The 13,034-nt window shown below is 43.0% G+C and overlaps 1 protein-coding gene across 2 annotated transcripts in view; it reads left to right on the top strand.

Moving 5' to 3' along the window:
- The first annotated feature begins 833 nt into the window (after window positions 1-833).
- ANKFY1 (ankyrin repeat and FYVE domain containing 1) overlaps window positions 834-13,034 on the top strand; it is a 33,653-nt gene continuing 21,452 nt past the window's right edge. The window contains exons 1-6 of one of the 2 annotated variants that reach the window (XM_075720303.1): window positions 834-847; window positions 5,560-5,773; window positions 7,354-7,472; window positions 9,807-9,942; window positions 10,851-10,974; window positions 12,764-12,913. In XM_075720303.1, coding sequence (XP_075576418.1) covers window positions 838-847; window positions 5,560-5,773; window positions 7,354-7,472; window positions 9,807-9,942; window positions 10,851-10,974; window positions 12,764-12,913 — 753 coding nt within the window. In that variant the 5' untranslated portion in view covers window positions 834-837. Of the gene's footprint in view, window positions 848-5,559; window positions 5,774-7,353; window positions 7,473-7,714; window positions 7,815-9,806; window positions 9,943-10,850; window positions 10,975-12,763; window positions 12,914-13,034 lie in introns of those variants that run through there. The other variant, XM_075720304.1, reaches the window with a different exon arrangement.

The following is a 13,034-nucleotide window of genomic DNA, read 5'->3' as shown; positions in this document are numbered from 1 at the left end:
TGATCTCGTTACTGTTACTTGGTCAGTGCCTGTCTCCACTCTCAACCCCGCTTTTTACCCACTGGGCACAGATCCAGCTGCCAGGACTGTTGGCTCTGAAACAAAAGCCGTATGTGTGGGGAACCAAAGTAACGATGGTAGAAGAGCTGCGTGCTGAAGAGACCCCGTCAGGTTGAAAACCCATGCTGGCACTTCCATTTGCTGTACTGGAACTGGACGAGCGGGAGAAGGCACGCGTTGCTTTTGGGGTGTGCTAAAGCCCGTGCACGACGGTGGCTTCCCGTGCAGGTGGAGCAAAGCCGCCGTCACACCCTGGCCCCGGCTGCGTTTTCCCTGCGGCCGGGTGGTTTTCTCCAGCGTTTCCCAGCCCTGCAGCTCCGTCAGCGTTTTGCCGCAAAGGCGGGCATCGCGCCGTTCGACAGCCAACGCGAGGCACCAGCGGGGACCATCCGGGCAGGGCGCCTTATCTGAGGAGGGGAACAGAATCCCCAGAGCGGTTACAACCGGCCGCCGGCCGCCTCCTGCCGCTCCCGCGCGAAACACCTCAGGCGCAGAACCGCGGGCCGCTGGGCCCCGCCGCCTCCCGAGCGGACGGGCAGCACCGGCGGGGGGGCGGGCCCGCCGGCTGGCTCGCAGGGGGCCGCTGCCTGGCCGAGGCGGGGAGGAGCCGCCGGTATAAAGCGACGCGGTGCGCGCCCCAGCCCGGCGATCCCGGGGCTCCCGCTGAGAGCAGGCGGCGGCCGGAGCCGGCGGTGCCGCGCTGGTCTCGCGAGAGCGGCGGGCTCGGGCGGCGGGGCGGGCGGCGGCTCTCGCGAGAGCTGCGGCCCCGGCCCCAACATGGCGGAAGGTAAGGGGGGGAGCCCGGGCGAGGGGCCGGGCGGGGCCGCGGGCGCACGGGGAGCGCCGCCGGCCGGGGTGGCTTCTCCGCTCCTCGCAGGGGGCCGGGGGCAGCCCCCGTGTGGGGCTCCTGCTGCTCCCCTGTGTGGGACGGGGTCGGCCCTGCCCGCGGCGGGTGGGGCAGGCCGCCCCCGAGGTGAACGTGAAATGGCGGGGGGCGGCTCCGCGCTGCCCGGGGCCGCGGGCTAACACCCCCGGGGTGGGGCGGGCCTGGGACGGGCTCCTTTGCCCCTCAGGAGGGGCATTTTTGGGGTAGCTGTGGCGTCGGGCTGCTGTGGGTGGTGCGGAGCTCACTGGGACGTCCCGCCGGCCCCCTCCCCGCACTTGGCCGGTCAGGCGGGAGCTGCGGCGGGTGCTGCCGCCTGTCCCGAGGCTGCCGGGGTGAGGAGACCCGGCGTCGTCTGTCGGAGTCGCTGCGGGCGGCGGCTTTTCTCGGAGTAGGGCGGAGAGGCTGTGCTGCAGCCTCCTGGTCGCTTGCTGCTGGGAGTCCTTTTGTCAAATTTGGGCTCTGATGAGATCTGCAGAACTGCTAGACTGCTTGTGTTTTGCTTGGAGGCTATCAATTACACCATTTCAAATTTAATTTAACTGAGGTAATGGGATTTGAAAAAAACACTTGGATCTTTGCAGTCCTACTCTTTTCTGCAAGGCAGAAGCTTCCTCTTTTCCTCCCTGGAGGAAACTGAGTCGGCAAACTGAGCTGAAGTGCCCCAAATTACAAAGGAAATGAAGGCTCCAGCTTCCAGTTTTAAAAGCACAGCATTCATTGAAGTGCAACTCTTGGACAATGGCAGAGTTTTAAAACCACTTGTGGAAGATTAACTAACATGTAGCAGATGCTGATCTTCTGACGTGCATCAGCCAAGAAGATGCTGCAGGCAAGCTTGTTTAATAAATCCTTAGAGCAACTCCTAACTTTGTGTGCTGAAATACCACTGCTTCATATTCAGCTGACCAGCCTCTTAGGCTTGCTTTTAAGCCTTGAGGACCAAGTTCTGATGGGTGTCAAAGATACCGTCAGGTGGTGAAACTTTCCCCACTGAGATCCTTAAGGATCTCAGGCTCTGGTTCAGGGTCCTGCTCTGCAGAATGAACGTGCAGTTGATGCAAGTCCTGTTTCAGATGTCTGTACTTCTCAAAGATTCTTCCCTGATACAAGTAATTCTCTGATCTTCTGGCTAAAGAAGACCAATGAGTGATCCTGTATGAACAGGAATAATAAGCTGGAGTTGTAGCTCTCCCCACTCAATTCCTTATGATTTGTCCCTTCAAACAAAGTACCTGTCTGCAGCAACACTTTTCTAGTTAAGAACTGATGGTATTGGAGAGTGAGCTGAAAAGTGAAGGCTTATTAAGGAAGGGAGCTCGTCAGACTGTGGTCATCTGCTCAGAAGCTGCGTGCTTTTTCTTATGGAAGTGTTGCTTCTGTGTGCAGAAGTCCTGAATTAGATTTATTGCAATTACTAGCTACAAATGGATTGAACAGTTTATAAAGACAAGAGCTGAGCTTGCTTTTGTAATTTCTGTAAGAGCTCTGTACCACCGATACCAGAGGATACTAGGTTACATGCAGGCATGGGTAAAATATGTTGGATTAGTGTTTGAGTCTAGAGCAGCAGGAAGTGTGCTGTAGTACAGGGATGGTTGTCAGGGTAAAGATCGTAAGTGTGCAAAAATGAGGAGGAACAGGAAAGCAGTAAATTGCGCAGCCTTGGGGAGACAGGGGTCGGAGTGTGGAGCAGTGGATGAAGGACCTGACTTGAGGGGTAAGGAAATAAGATATTTTTGTGAAATAATTCACTCGGGTCCACCTTATAAATAAATAAAAGCTTATGCATATTGCTTCTGTGACTGTTCTTGATGGGTGGGATGGGCAGCGTAATGGGTTCCACTACGCCTCCCCTTTAGTTTTTGGTACATGCTATTGGTCACCCCACTGCTTGTTGCCTCCCTACTTATCTCTTTGGATTCAGCTATCTAGTTGCTCTTGAGTACTTTTGTGCCTTCCCCTGTAAGAAAATGACAGTAGTCTTTTCTGGAGTCCTCTTTAAAGTCTTTGATATGGAACATAAACTTCTGCCAGTTCATGAGATGCTAGTCCAGCTGCCAGAAATTCGTTAACAAACACTGCTTTTATTTTCTTGTCTAGCCATCTGTTAACTCTATAGCTGGACTATGAGCTCAGAAAAGGAGTCGCTTTGTGCGCACCTCTCTGTGGAACCCAGGTGTCCTGGGTTCATGTCTTGAATATGCACCTGAAATGTGCTGTAAGGTCAAATATTGTCTGCAAGTGTGCAGTAGCAACTACTACACAACCAGTGTGCATATTCTTGTGTAGAATAAGAGAAACTCTTACTTTACAACTCTTGAAATTCGTACGGTAAGCGAATACGTATCAGTCCCTCTCACTGAGGTTACAGGAGGCGTATGCTGTCAATCTGAAAACAAGATTTCTCAAAGCTCCAGTTCTTTGAGGTACTTTTACTGCCAGTAGTGATTGTCTTGGATTGCCCTTGAAGCAGCAGTAAAAAGCTTGATTGTTGGTTATGCATCAAGCTTAAGTTACCGCTGTTTGAGGTTTTAAGGTAGTTCTGCATTGTGTGCTGTTGACTTCAGAGTAATTTGGAGCCAGTGAACTGACTTTGGTAAAATGACAGTATTTGAGATGTTACCTTCTGGTACTGATTCTTTATTCCCACTTTTACTCTCATTGCTTGACTGGAGGATGCAGTATTTCTTGAAGATGATACATGCTATGATGTTCAGCAGGCAACTTCTTATTCCTAGCATTTGAATTTGTATGGCACCTAAAAATCTCACTGTATGAACGGTGGTGGCATTCATACACTAATTTTTGGTGCAGTTCTCAAAGTGTCTTTCAGTGACCACTCTTGGCTCCGACCAGACTTTTGCTCTCCCTGCGTAACAGTAGGGCTTGCTTCGTGCCACCCTTGACACCTTCCTTATGAATGAGTTGTGAAGGAGCCGTTCCTCAAGAGACATGTCCTTCTAGTTCTGGGAACACTGAAACTGCATTTATCTTTAGATAGAAAGAAAGACCAAAGCAGAATTTCAAGCCCTCTTTGAGGGTTGGTGTGGTATTGGTAGCACAATTCTGGAATCATAGTATATTTCAATAGAATAAGGAAAGTGTCCCAAAGGAGATGATATCTATTAACTTTTAAAAGATGAAGCTAAATAAAAGACTGTTGAAGGAAGTACACTGCCAAACCTCCTTAAGTAGTATTAACTGAAGAGTAAAATAGGGTAAATTACCTTCTGTTTATCCAGTACAGTAGTTGTTAAGTTAAAAGACTTACTAGGGAGCATTTGCTGCAGCAGTCCATAGAGAAAAGACTAAATGAGGCATTCTGTCTGCAGCTGGGCTAGAGAAGGATACTCTGCCCTGGGGACCTGTGTTGGAGCAAGGCCAAGGTCAGCTATGCTGTTGAACTTTTCTACAGAAGCAAGAAGAAAACACTGGTCAATAGAGCTCAGTTTCTCATTGTTTGTAGTAGTGACTTACATTTAGTAAATATTTGAGAAAAATTGTTGAAGAATGAATTCCTGGCTGGTAGGGAGGAATCTTGTAGGAACTTTCCCACTTAAAATCATTGGTTAGCTTCCAAATTTCTCCTCCCTGCCTCCTCTCATTTTAGGAGTGGTTTTGGGTTTGTACATTATTTGGAAAATCAACTTAATGAGGGGGTGGGAGGGAATAATCAATTAAGTGCGATGATGGCTACATATTGCTTGTGCAACTAATCTATAAATAAGTATTCATAAGCTGGACTGTTTTTAAGCACCTGTACAGATGTTTCCTTCCAGCAGTGAAGTAGAGGTTTTTTCATACAGGTGGCCTGGGTTGAGTTTAGTGAACTAACTTACCACAACATGTTGTGGAGTGACCATTTAAGTGTGGTGGAAAAGCAGGTTCTGCAATGGGATGGAAATACTTGATCAGGGATCAGATTCCCAGGTGCTGTTGCTGTGCTACTCCTGAATTCAAATAGCCACCATGGACCCAACTCTGTGTAGTGATGCCTTGTCAGTGCAGTGCCTCCAGTGTAGGAATGTGTGTGCACCAGTAGTAAGTAGTGTTTTATATATTTTTGACTGGCCTTTAAAACACAGGTTCTGGAGAGAATCTGCTTTCCCCTCAGGCCATTTCTTAAGGACTTTCTTTGCTGACAGTGTGAGGAGTTCTAAACAGGTCAGTTAAGTACTCTGAGGTAGATTATGGTACACCAGCAACTGTTCTGATGCTCACTTGTGATTGATGCCTCAACTGTAAAGTCAAACAGCATCTTAACTAAACTGAAAAAATGGGTAAGAACCAAAGAGTTAGTCCTCTGTCTCACCGCAGTTTTCACAGCCATGGACTCCCGTGGTTTTAGAAAGCTTATGGCATTCCTGACTGGACAGGATTCAGGAACTTTCTTTGTAAGTGGCTTCTGTCACTATGTTCTGATGATTTTTTGATGTGTTTATGGCTAGCAATGATACAAAATAAAAGGTTTAATATTGGAGGTGAGATGCTCAAGTAGTGTGGAAGAGGAGAGACTCTTACTGGAGTGTTCTGTGAACTAGACGTGTAATGTGCTTGTAGGGTTAAGTTACCCTCAGATGCAAAACAAAGGTGTGCATGTTTCAACCTTGTAGCAACACTGTGTGCCTCTACAGAGGAGGTGGCCAAGCTGGAAAAGCACCTGATGCTTCTCCGCCAGGAGTATGTAAAGCTGCAGAAGAAACTAGCTGATACAGAAAGGAGATGCAATCTTCTGGCTGCCCAGGCTAACCAAGACAATGCCAGTGACACCTTCATCAGTCGACTTCTTGCCATTGTAGCTGAACTCTATCAGCAGGAGCAGTACAGGTAAGAAATACCCTTTTGGGGAAAGGAGCATTACAGAAACCTTTGACTTCATTGAGTGCAGTAGGTACTAGTCTTAGACAAGGAAAATTCTTTCTCTACTGCCTGGTATGAATAGGGTCCTCAGTTGCAGTTGGAAGAGCACGCTAAGATCAGGTAGCATACTGAATCCAATTCTTGAATCAAGAGCTCCGAGACTGACATTTAAGACAAGTTTAAAGAAAACTGATCGTTTTCACTGTTAACAGCAAAGCTCCCTTTGAACAGAAGTAATTTCAAACTGATCTATACCTAGTTGATGGATCAGTTACACAATGTATATTCTACCAACTGGAAGGCCCTCCTTTCTTGAAAGGACACATCCTTGAAACCAGTTCTGTACTCCTGTTGTCTGTAAGAAAAGCCTGGTTAAATTGGCTTATCTAGTTGCATGATGTAACAGGTCTTAGACAGTGATATATGTGACTTAGTGGTATAAATGATATTGTATCTTTGAATCTCAACACAGAATTAGGTTTAATGGTTTCTCTTCCATAGGCACGTTAAGGATCACCTTCAATACCCTAGACCCCTTAACTGACTTAGTTCCAAGACTACAATGGCAGGTATCAATTTCTTTGCTATTACTGAAAGCAGTGCCAATGTAGTAAAGGAGTTCAGTCACGTAAGGGGGAAAAAATATAGTTTTGACTAAAATTTTCCTTCCCCTAACATCTCTTCATGAGCCTCCCTGAGAAAAGGCTCTGTGCCTGGCAAGAACTAAAAACTTACAGCATGCTGGTAAAAGATTTGTTAGGTAGCATATGTCAGAAGAGCTGGATGACTTCAATTCTGTTCAGCTTTTGAGTTTTAAAGGCATAGAATAGTGATCTAGTTATAAAAGGAGAAAGGAGGCAAGTCCTAATGCAAGTTTTGTTAAGTAACATCTCTGTATTTTGCGCTTCAGTTTATAGCAGTGCTTTGATTTAGAAAATGGTCTGGAAAATACACCTACGCAGTCAGAACATTTATAAGCTACGGGATTTTAAAATAACAGGGCAGGTACTTTCTAAATACAAAGGATAACCTGGTGTTAAAGGGGTCAGAATGAAATCAAAGTGTTCTTGACAGCTGGTCTCCTGGGCACTGGGGATTCTTGGAGTCTGCCTTGTACTCAGACTACTGTCAAACATTGTTTGTTCTCTTGCTGGTCTTGCCTGAAATCATTGGTGCTTAGCTGACAGTATTAGTATGGACAGTGCAACGTAAGTATTTAACCTCAAGATTGTTGGATTTTCCTATCTTCTACAATAGACGATTCCAAAATAGTTTAAAAAAAAAAACAAACCCAAACCAAAAAACCCCCAAAACCCAACCCTTTAAATATTAATGTGTCAGTGAATTTCTGCTTAGAAAAATAAGAATTGTGTCTCATTTGGCAACATGTTCTACTTAACAAATTAAATGTATTTTGATGTCTTGAACAACTTGAGCCTAAATGTGGATACCAGGACATAGATATTATGGAGATACTGAATCCATATGTATCTAAGCACAGGGGAAGCCTGCATTATACATGTATGTGGTTTTTTTTCTCTTATCAGTGATCTGAAGATAAAGGTTGGGGACAAGCACATCAGTGCTCACAAATTTGTCTTGGCGGCACGCAGTGATACTTGGAGTCTTGCCAACCTTGCCTCCACAGAGGAGCTGGATCTATCAGGTCAGTCATTGCTTAGTAGTATGATGCTTAGATTGTCTTTAGGATGACTGATGAAAGGGCCTGTTGGGAAAAGGTTCCTTATGTACCTTTCACACTACCACTGTCCACCAAAAGTGGTGCTTAATCCATTAATTATGGAGGTCTGTCTCTGAAACGTGGTAGTACGCTTGTGAACTTGGTGCTAGTGCTAGTTAAATCAATAACCTACCTTCTTTCTCTTTAATGAACAGGGGTTGAGAATGGTGGCCTGTTTGTCTTTTCTAGAGTCAACTAAACATAATGAAAAACAAATCTATATGGAGGAGCTTGACTTCTTCCTTTCTAAGGACAGGGCTGTTTGAGGTAGTGTGCATAATTTCTCTGAAGTGTGTCATGGAAATACCTTGCTCCTTGTTAAAATAGTGTGTGTGGGAAATGAATACAAATACTGATGTGTTATTAAAAAGTTATTTGGTTTGGCACTTTGATACCTTTGCAAAATAGATGAAGAAGAGAAGTTTTCTAAAAGACAATCTTCTACAAGACAGTGTTTTGTTCTGCTGTAGCTGTTTCTTGCATGTCCTTACACTGGGCAGTGTTTCTGCAGATTGAACCTCTTGACAGGCTTTTCTTCTGTACTTTACAGAAGAGTCTTATACAATTAATTTGTGAGCAATAAAAACAGGCATGAAGCTAAGCAGGTTTGCTGGCTGGCATGTGGAATATTAAGCGTTGGCTTCACTTTCTGCACTTAATCTTATCATGAATCCTAAGTGCAGACAAACTGGAAAGAAGCAAGTCACAACAGGCTAGTTTTATGAGACAGCATAGGCTTTCTTGCAGAAGGATTTATGCATCTTTCTGCAGCCACAAGAAAACAGATGCCAAGTAGTCTTTAAATTGAGTGCTTGCTAACAGAAGATTATTCAAAAAGCTCTTATGTTAATTGTAATTTTGTTGCAAGTGGCAGTCCATAGCATTTCTAGCTCCAGTTTTAAACTAGTGTGAGAATCTCAATTGTAACAGCAGTCTTGCATGTTTAATAATGTAAACACTTCTTATTATAGAATGATGCTTAAAATAAGTGCTAGTAAATGATACTTTCCATTGTGTAAAATTGCATTTTTTGTAAATTTTGGTAAATGGCACAAGGATTAAGTTATGAAGTAGTTGTAGAAAGCAACAAGCTGTTCCCTAAAAACTGTCATGGCTTTCTTAAGAGGTTCTCTTAAGAACTTGCAAGCTAAGATTGCCTGAACTCTAACTTCAAAATACAGGCAGCACTTAAAATTGAGTGGTTTTAGAGTTCATGTGACCTGCAGAATTTTCTACTCTTTAAGAAGAGTAGAAAGAGATTAACACAGGGTCTCTTGTTGGGAGGGAGAAAATGAACTCTGATCTCTGCCAAGGCCTTACTAAAACCTTCTGTGTCTTAGGAGGCAGTCTACATGCTGTGCCAAGTACTGTCTGGTACTCTGCAAATAATCTGGGACAACCCTCCATGTAAAGGAGATATTTTAGGATGGGTATTTCAGTCTTAAACGTGCATGCTTTTATTTTAAAGACAAACAAAACGGCTTAAGGGGCTAAAGTTATTTTTCTAAATTAATGGTATTTTTGTTGTAATTGGTCTGATCTTATGTTGTTGAGTAATTCTTTCTGCTTCCTTGTAAGTAGGATTATCACTATACTTCTGACTAGGTGACAAAGGCCCCTGGCCATTGGGCTTGTGTATCTCATGTCCTCTGGTGTAGGCTTCTATTTGTCTTGCTGCATAAAAACATCAGGTTTGTGATCAATGTTGTAAACACCTGGAATCTAACCAGCTTCTTAAACTGATTCTTTTGCACCTTTCCTGGAAATGGTTCCCAGCAGTTTTAAGTACTCTGTAGTCATTACCAAAGTGTGAGTACCTTTCTTAGAAGAGTTCATAACATAGGGCTATAATATAAAAGAGGGAGGATTCTTAAACCAAAAGGGGACTTGTGCTTGTCAAATGTAGATGTGGATTTAGCTGTATGTGAGGGACCAAAGACTTTAAAGGGCCATCACTGCCCCCTAAATATGCAATATTTGTGTAGCAAGTAGGAGATGTTACAGGGCTCCCTGCATTCTGCACAGTGTTCCAAGGGAAAAAAGGTTTTCCTGCTTGGTACCAGCATTGTTACTAGTTTCAACTTCTGACCAGTTTTACCTCTGTTTTGGCATTTTGATTGAACTAAAGCAGTGCAGTTTCAAGGAGGCTATCTTTTTTTCATGGTAGCTGTGACTTTAACAGTCAGAGGAATAGCAACTACTTGAACAGGCGATTGTTTTTTTGGCTATTGTATTAATCCCTGTTGCTCATTGTACCAGATGCTGACCCAGAGGTAACCACAGCAATGCTGCGGTGGATCTACACAGATGAACTTGAGCTAAGAGAAGATGATATCTTCTTGACAGAGCTCATGAAACTAGCTAATAAATTTCAGCTCCACCTGCTTAGGGAAAGGTGAGTCTTGGTAAATACAGTGAATCTTCTTGAACTCTTCAGCCTTGTTTGAACAGAAATAAGATGGTAGCTGCTGGCAATTGGATAAAACTGTGCTTTTTCAAAGTCTTGAGGTTTTCAGTAATACAGCATGACATTCAGTTGATCACAGGAAGTGAAGCCTTGCACTACAGTTAAACTGTAGCAGTTTTTCTCATAGCTTTTATGTTTGCTTCCCAGTTCCTCTCCCAGTCAAACTAATAACCCTAATTTGGCATTAAGAGGAAGTAGATATCAATGTATTTGTAACAAGCTCTGGAGAGTTGCAAGGAAGGAATTGTTAAAGAGAATGCTAGGAAGAGTCAATGGCAAGTAGCTTGCAGTATTAAAATACCACAGGTGGAAAATTTTTAATTTGAATAGCTGTTCTTCTGTGCATCTTGGTGGCAACTGTTCTTTATAAAAAGAAGGCTAATGTAGCAGTACAATGCTTTGCCATTTTAAGGAGATAATGATTACACCATTCTAGTAGGGAATAAGTTGTTATCTTGAATTTATGGAGTGCTCTGAATAACCATTTAGACTTAGTGAGAAGCCTGAATGTACAAATTGGAACCTCTTCAAGTTTTGTACAAACTTCGAAGCCTTGAATTTAGTAAAAAATAAAGTACGCTTTGATACAATAATATTTTGCCCAAGGGGTGTCTGGGGCTGTAGCAGTACATGGCACTCTGTAAGACAGTTTTCATAATAGCAGGGCTTCTGGTTAAAGTATGCTTATGCTGCTTAGCCTTATAGTAAAGCAAGGCCAAACCACTTTCTCCTGGCATCGAAGAAAACAAGTCTACGGGACCCTGTTACAGCATGGGAGAGTAATTACAGTAAAGCTGTTTCCTGATTACTGAACACTGGCTTTCCTATTTTGACAGATGTGAAAAAGGAGTTATGTCACTAGTTAACGTCAGGAACTGCATTCGTTTCTATCAGACAGCTGAGGAGCTGAATGCTAGCACTCTTCTGAACTATTGTGCTGAGATAATTGCTAGTCACTGGGTAAGTACTGTCAGGAGGAAGAAAGAGAAAAAAAATGTTTGCAGAGGATAGGAACTTAATCAGTAGGATTTTGCTTAACTTACTGTACTGACTAACCTCAGGAGTATCTCTTGGTATGCTAGCATTCAAGCATTCCAGTTGGGATTGCTTATAACTTTCAGTGACTAAGGTGACCTATTCTGCTGACCCTTATATGTTTGCAAGGAGCAACAGTGTTGGTAAAAAGCTGTCAAATCTGCCTGCCCTGTCCCCTGGTGTGAGTGAAGGGGCTGCTTCTGAGGCAGGAGTGACTTCTCCCAGGACACCATCTGTCTCAGTTATCTTTATAATATGTGCTTTTGATGCTATGTGTTATTTGGTATTCTTTACTAATTCATAATTATATTTGAAACAAAGCATGCTAAATGGCTCCTTCTGTAAGATTTTTTTGTTGTTGTTGTTGTCTTGACGTGGCACTTTGGGACATGGTTTAGTGGACATGGTGGTGTTGGGTTGATGGTTGGACTGATGATCTTAGCGATCCTTTCCAACCTTAACGATTCCTAGTTTTTACTTTCATTAAAAATAATCCAGCCACCAAGCCAGGAAACACGAAATTGCTACTCTACCCTTAATTGGTTTAGTGGTGGACTTGGTAGTGTTAGGTTAATGGTTGGACTGGATGATCTTAAAGGTCTTTTCCAACCTAAATGATTCTATGATTCTATGTCTGTTGTCTGTCTTGGTGTGAATGTTTTGACTGGGGGGGAAGTAGCTTACAGCCTGAAGGGTTGTTCTGTTCATTGGAAATACTGCCCTGTAAAAAGCGTCTTACTTTCCTAAACATGACCCAAACCAAAGAGGGTTGTTTATCAAATCTGGACTTTGAACTGTTTAGAAGTTCATCCACAGTTGGTCTCTATCTATAGGGCTCACAAATCCCAGGCCTGCTTTTACTTCTAAAAATAGTCCAGGGAAGAGTTTATCTTCAGTAATGGAGGGAGGGGCAAGGAGTCTTGCAACTGACTTGGAAGTTCCATGTGCTCTGATCTGTTGTTTTGAGGTTAACTGTGTAATGGATTAGCCTTTAAAATAAGACTTGTCAACAGCAGACTAGTATGTGAGGATTTAGGTTATTCTAAATCTAAAATGCATCATCCAGATCTGGATATTTCTTTGTTTGGCTAATGCCAAAGCAGAGGGAAGTGCTTTGATATGTGAATATATAAAAAAGATTCTTGTGTCTGAACCTGCAGGTCAGCCATTTTAACTTTTTCCTGCTTCTGGCTCCCAACTTTTTATACTGGGTTTTATCTGGAAATGAGGTTGTTTCTGTTTGGTCAAATGAGCCCTAACTCAAACATAAGGTCTTTATACTTTTAAGTTTCTGTTTACTTTTATTCAGAGTTTTTCAAAGTTTTCTGTGGAGTTGTCAATCTTCAATAGTTGTAGGCCTTTTTGTCAGAAAAATCTGATCTGTGATTTAAGTCCAAATAGAAAATTAGTTTAGAGACTAGATGATAATCTACTGTAATGTCTGGTAAAATGCTAGTTTTCTGTGTCTGTAGACAAAAGGAAAGAAAAATTTCACTAACTGATCTTGAAACTAAAATTTAAGATGTAAAACTTCCTGAGTGTTTCTTCCTAGTCTTAAAAGGCTAGCTTGGATTATTCCTGCTTGTTGTGATGTTATCAAAATGGAGCTTTTAACTGAACTTGTTTTGTGAACTTCATGATTACGTTGTGCAATGCCTTGTTAATAAATAAAATAGGACAACTGTGTACCCTTTTCTTTTTTTATTGCTTCTAGGATGACTTGCGTAAAGAAGACTTCAGTAGCATGAGTGCTCAGTTACTGTATAAAATGTTCAAGTCGAAGACAGAATATCCTTTGCATAAGGCTATTAAAGTTGAGAGAGAAGATGTAGTCTTTTTGTATCTTATTGAAATGGATTCACAGGTATAGTGAGACTGACTTGATCTGTCTTCTAGAATTTAGCGTTTCAAATAACTAGTTTCTAATTACCGGTCTGAACCTTGTTACTGATTTTTGTCACTAATTCTTATTTACATGTTTATCA

This window comes from Pelecanus crispus, chromosome 12, assembly GCF_030463565.1.
Source record: "Pelecanus crispus isolate bPelCri1 chromosome 12, bPelCri1.pri, whole genome shotgun sequence".
In the NCBI taxonomy this organism is placed as follows: Eukaryota; Metazoa; Chordata; class Aves; order Pelecaniformes; family Pelecanidae; genus Pelecanus; species Pelecanus crispus.
Note: the sequence above shows the minus strand (reverse complement) of the source record. Positions and strands in the feature narration are given on the sequence as shown.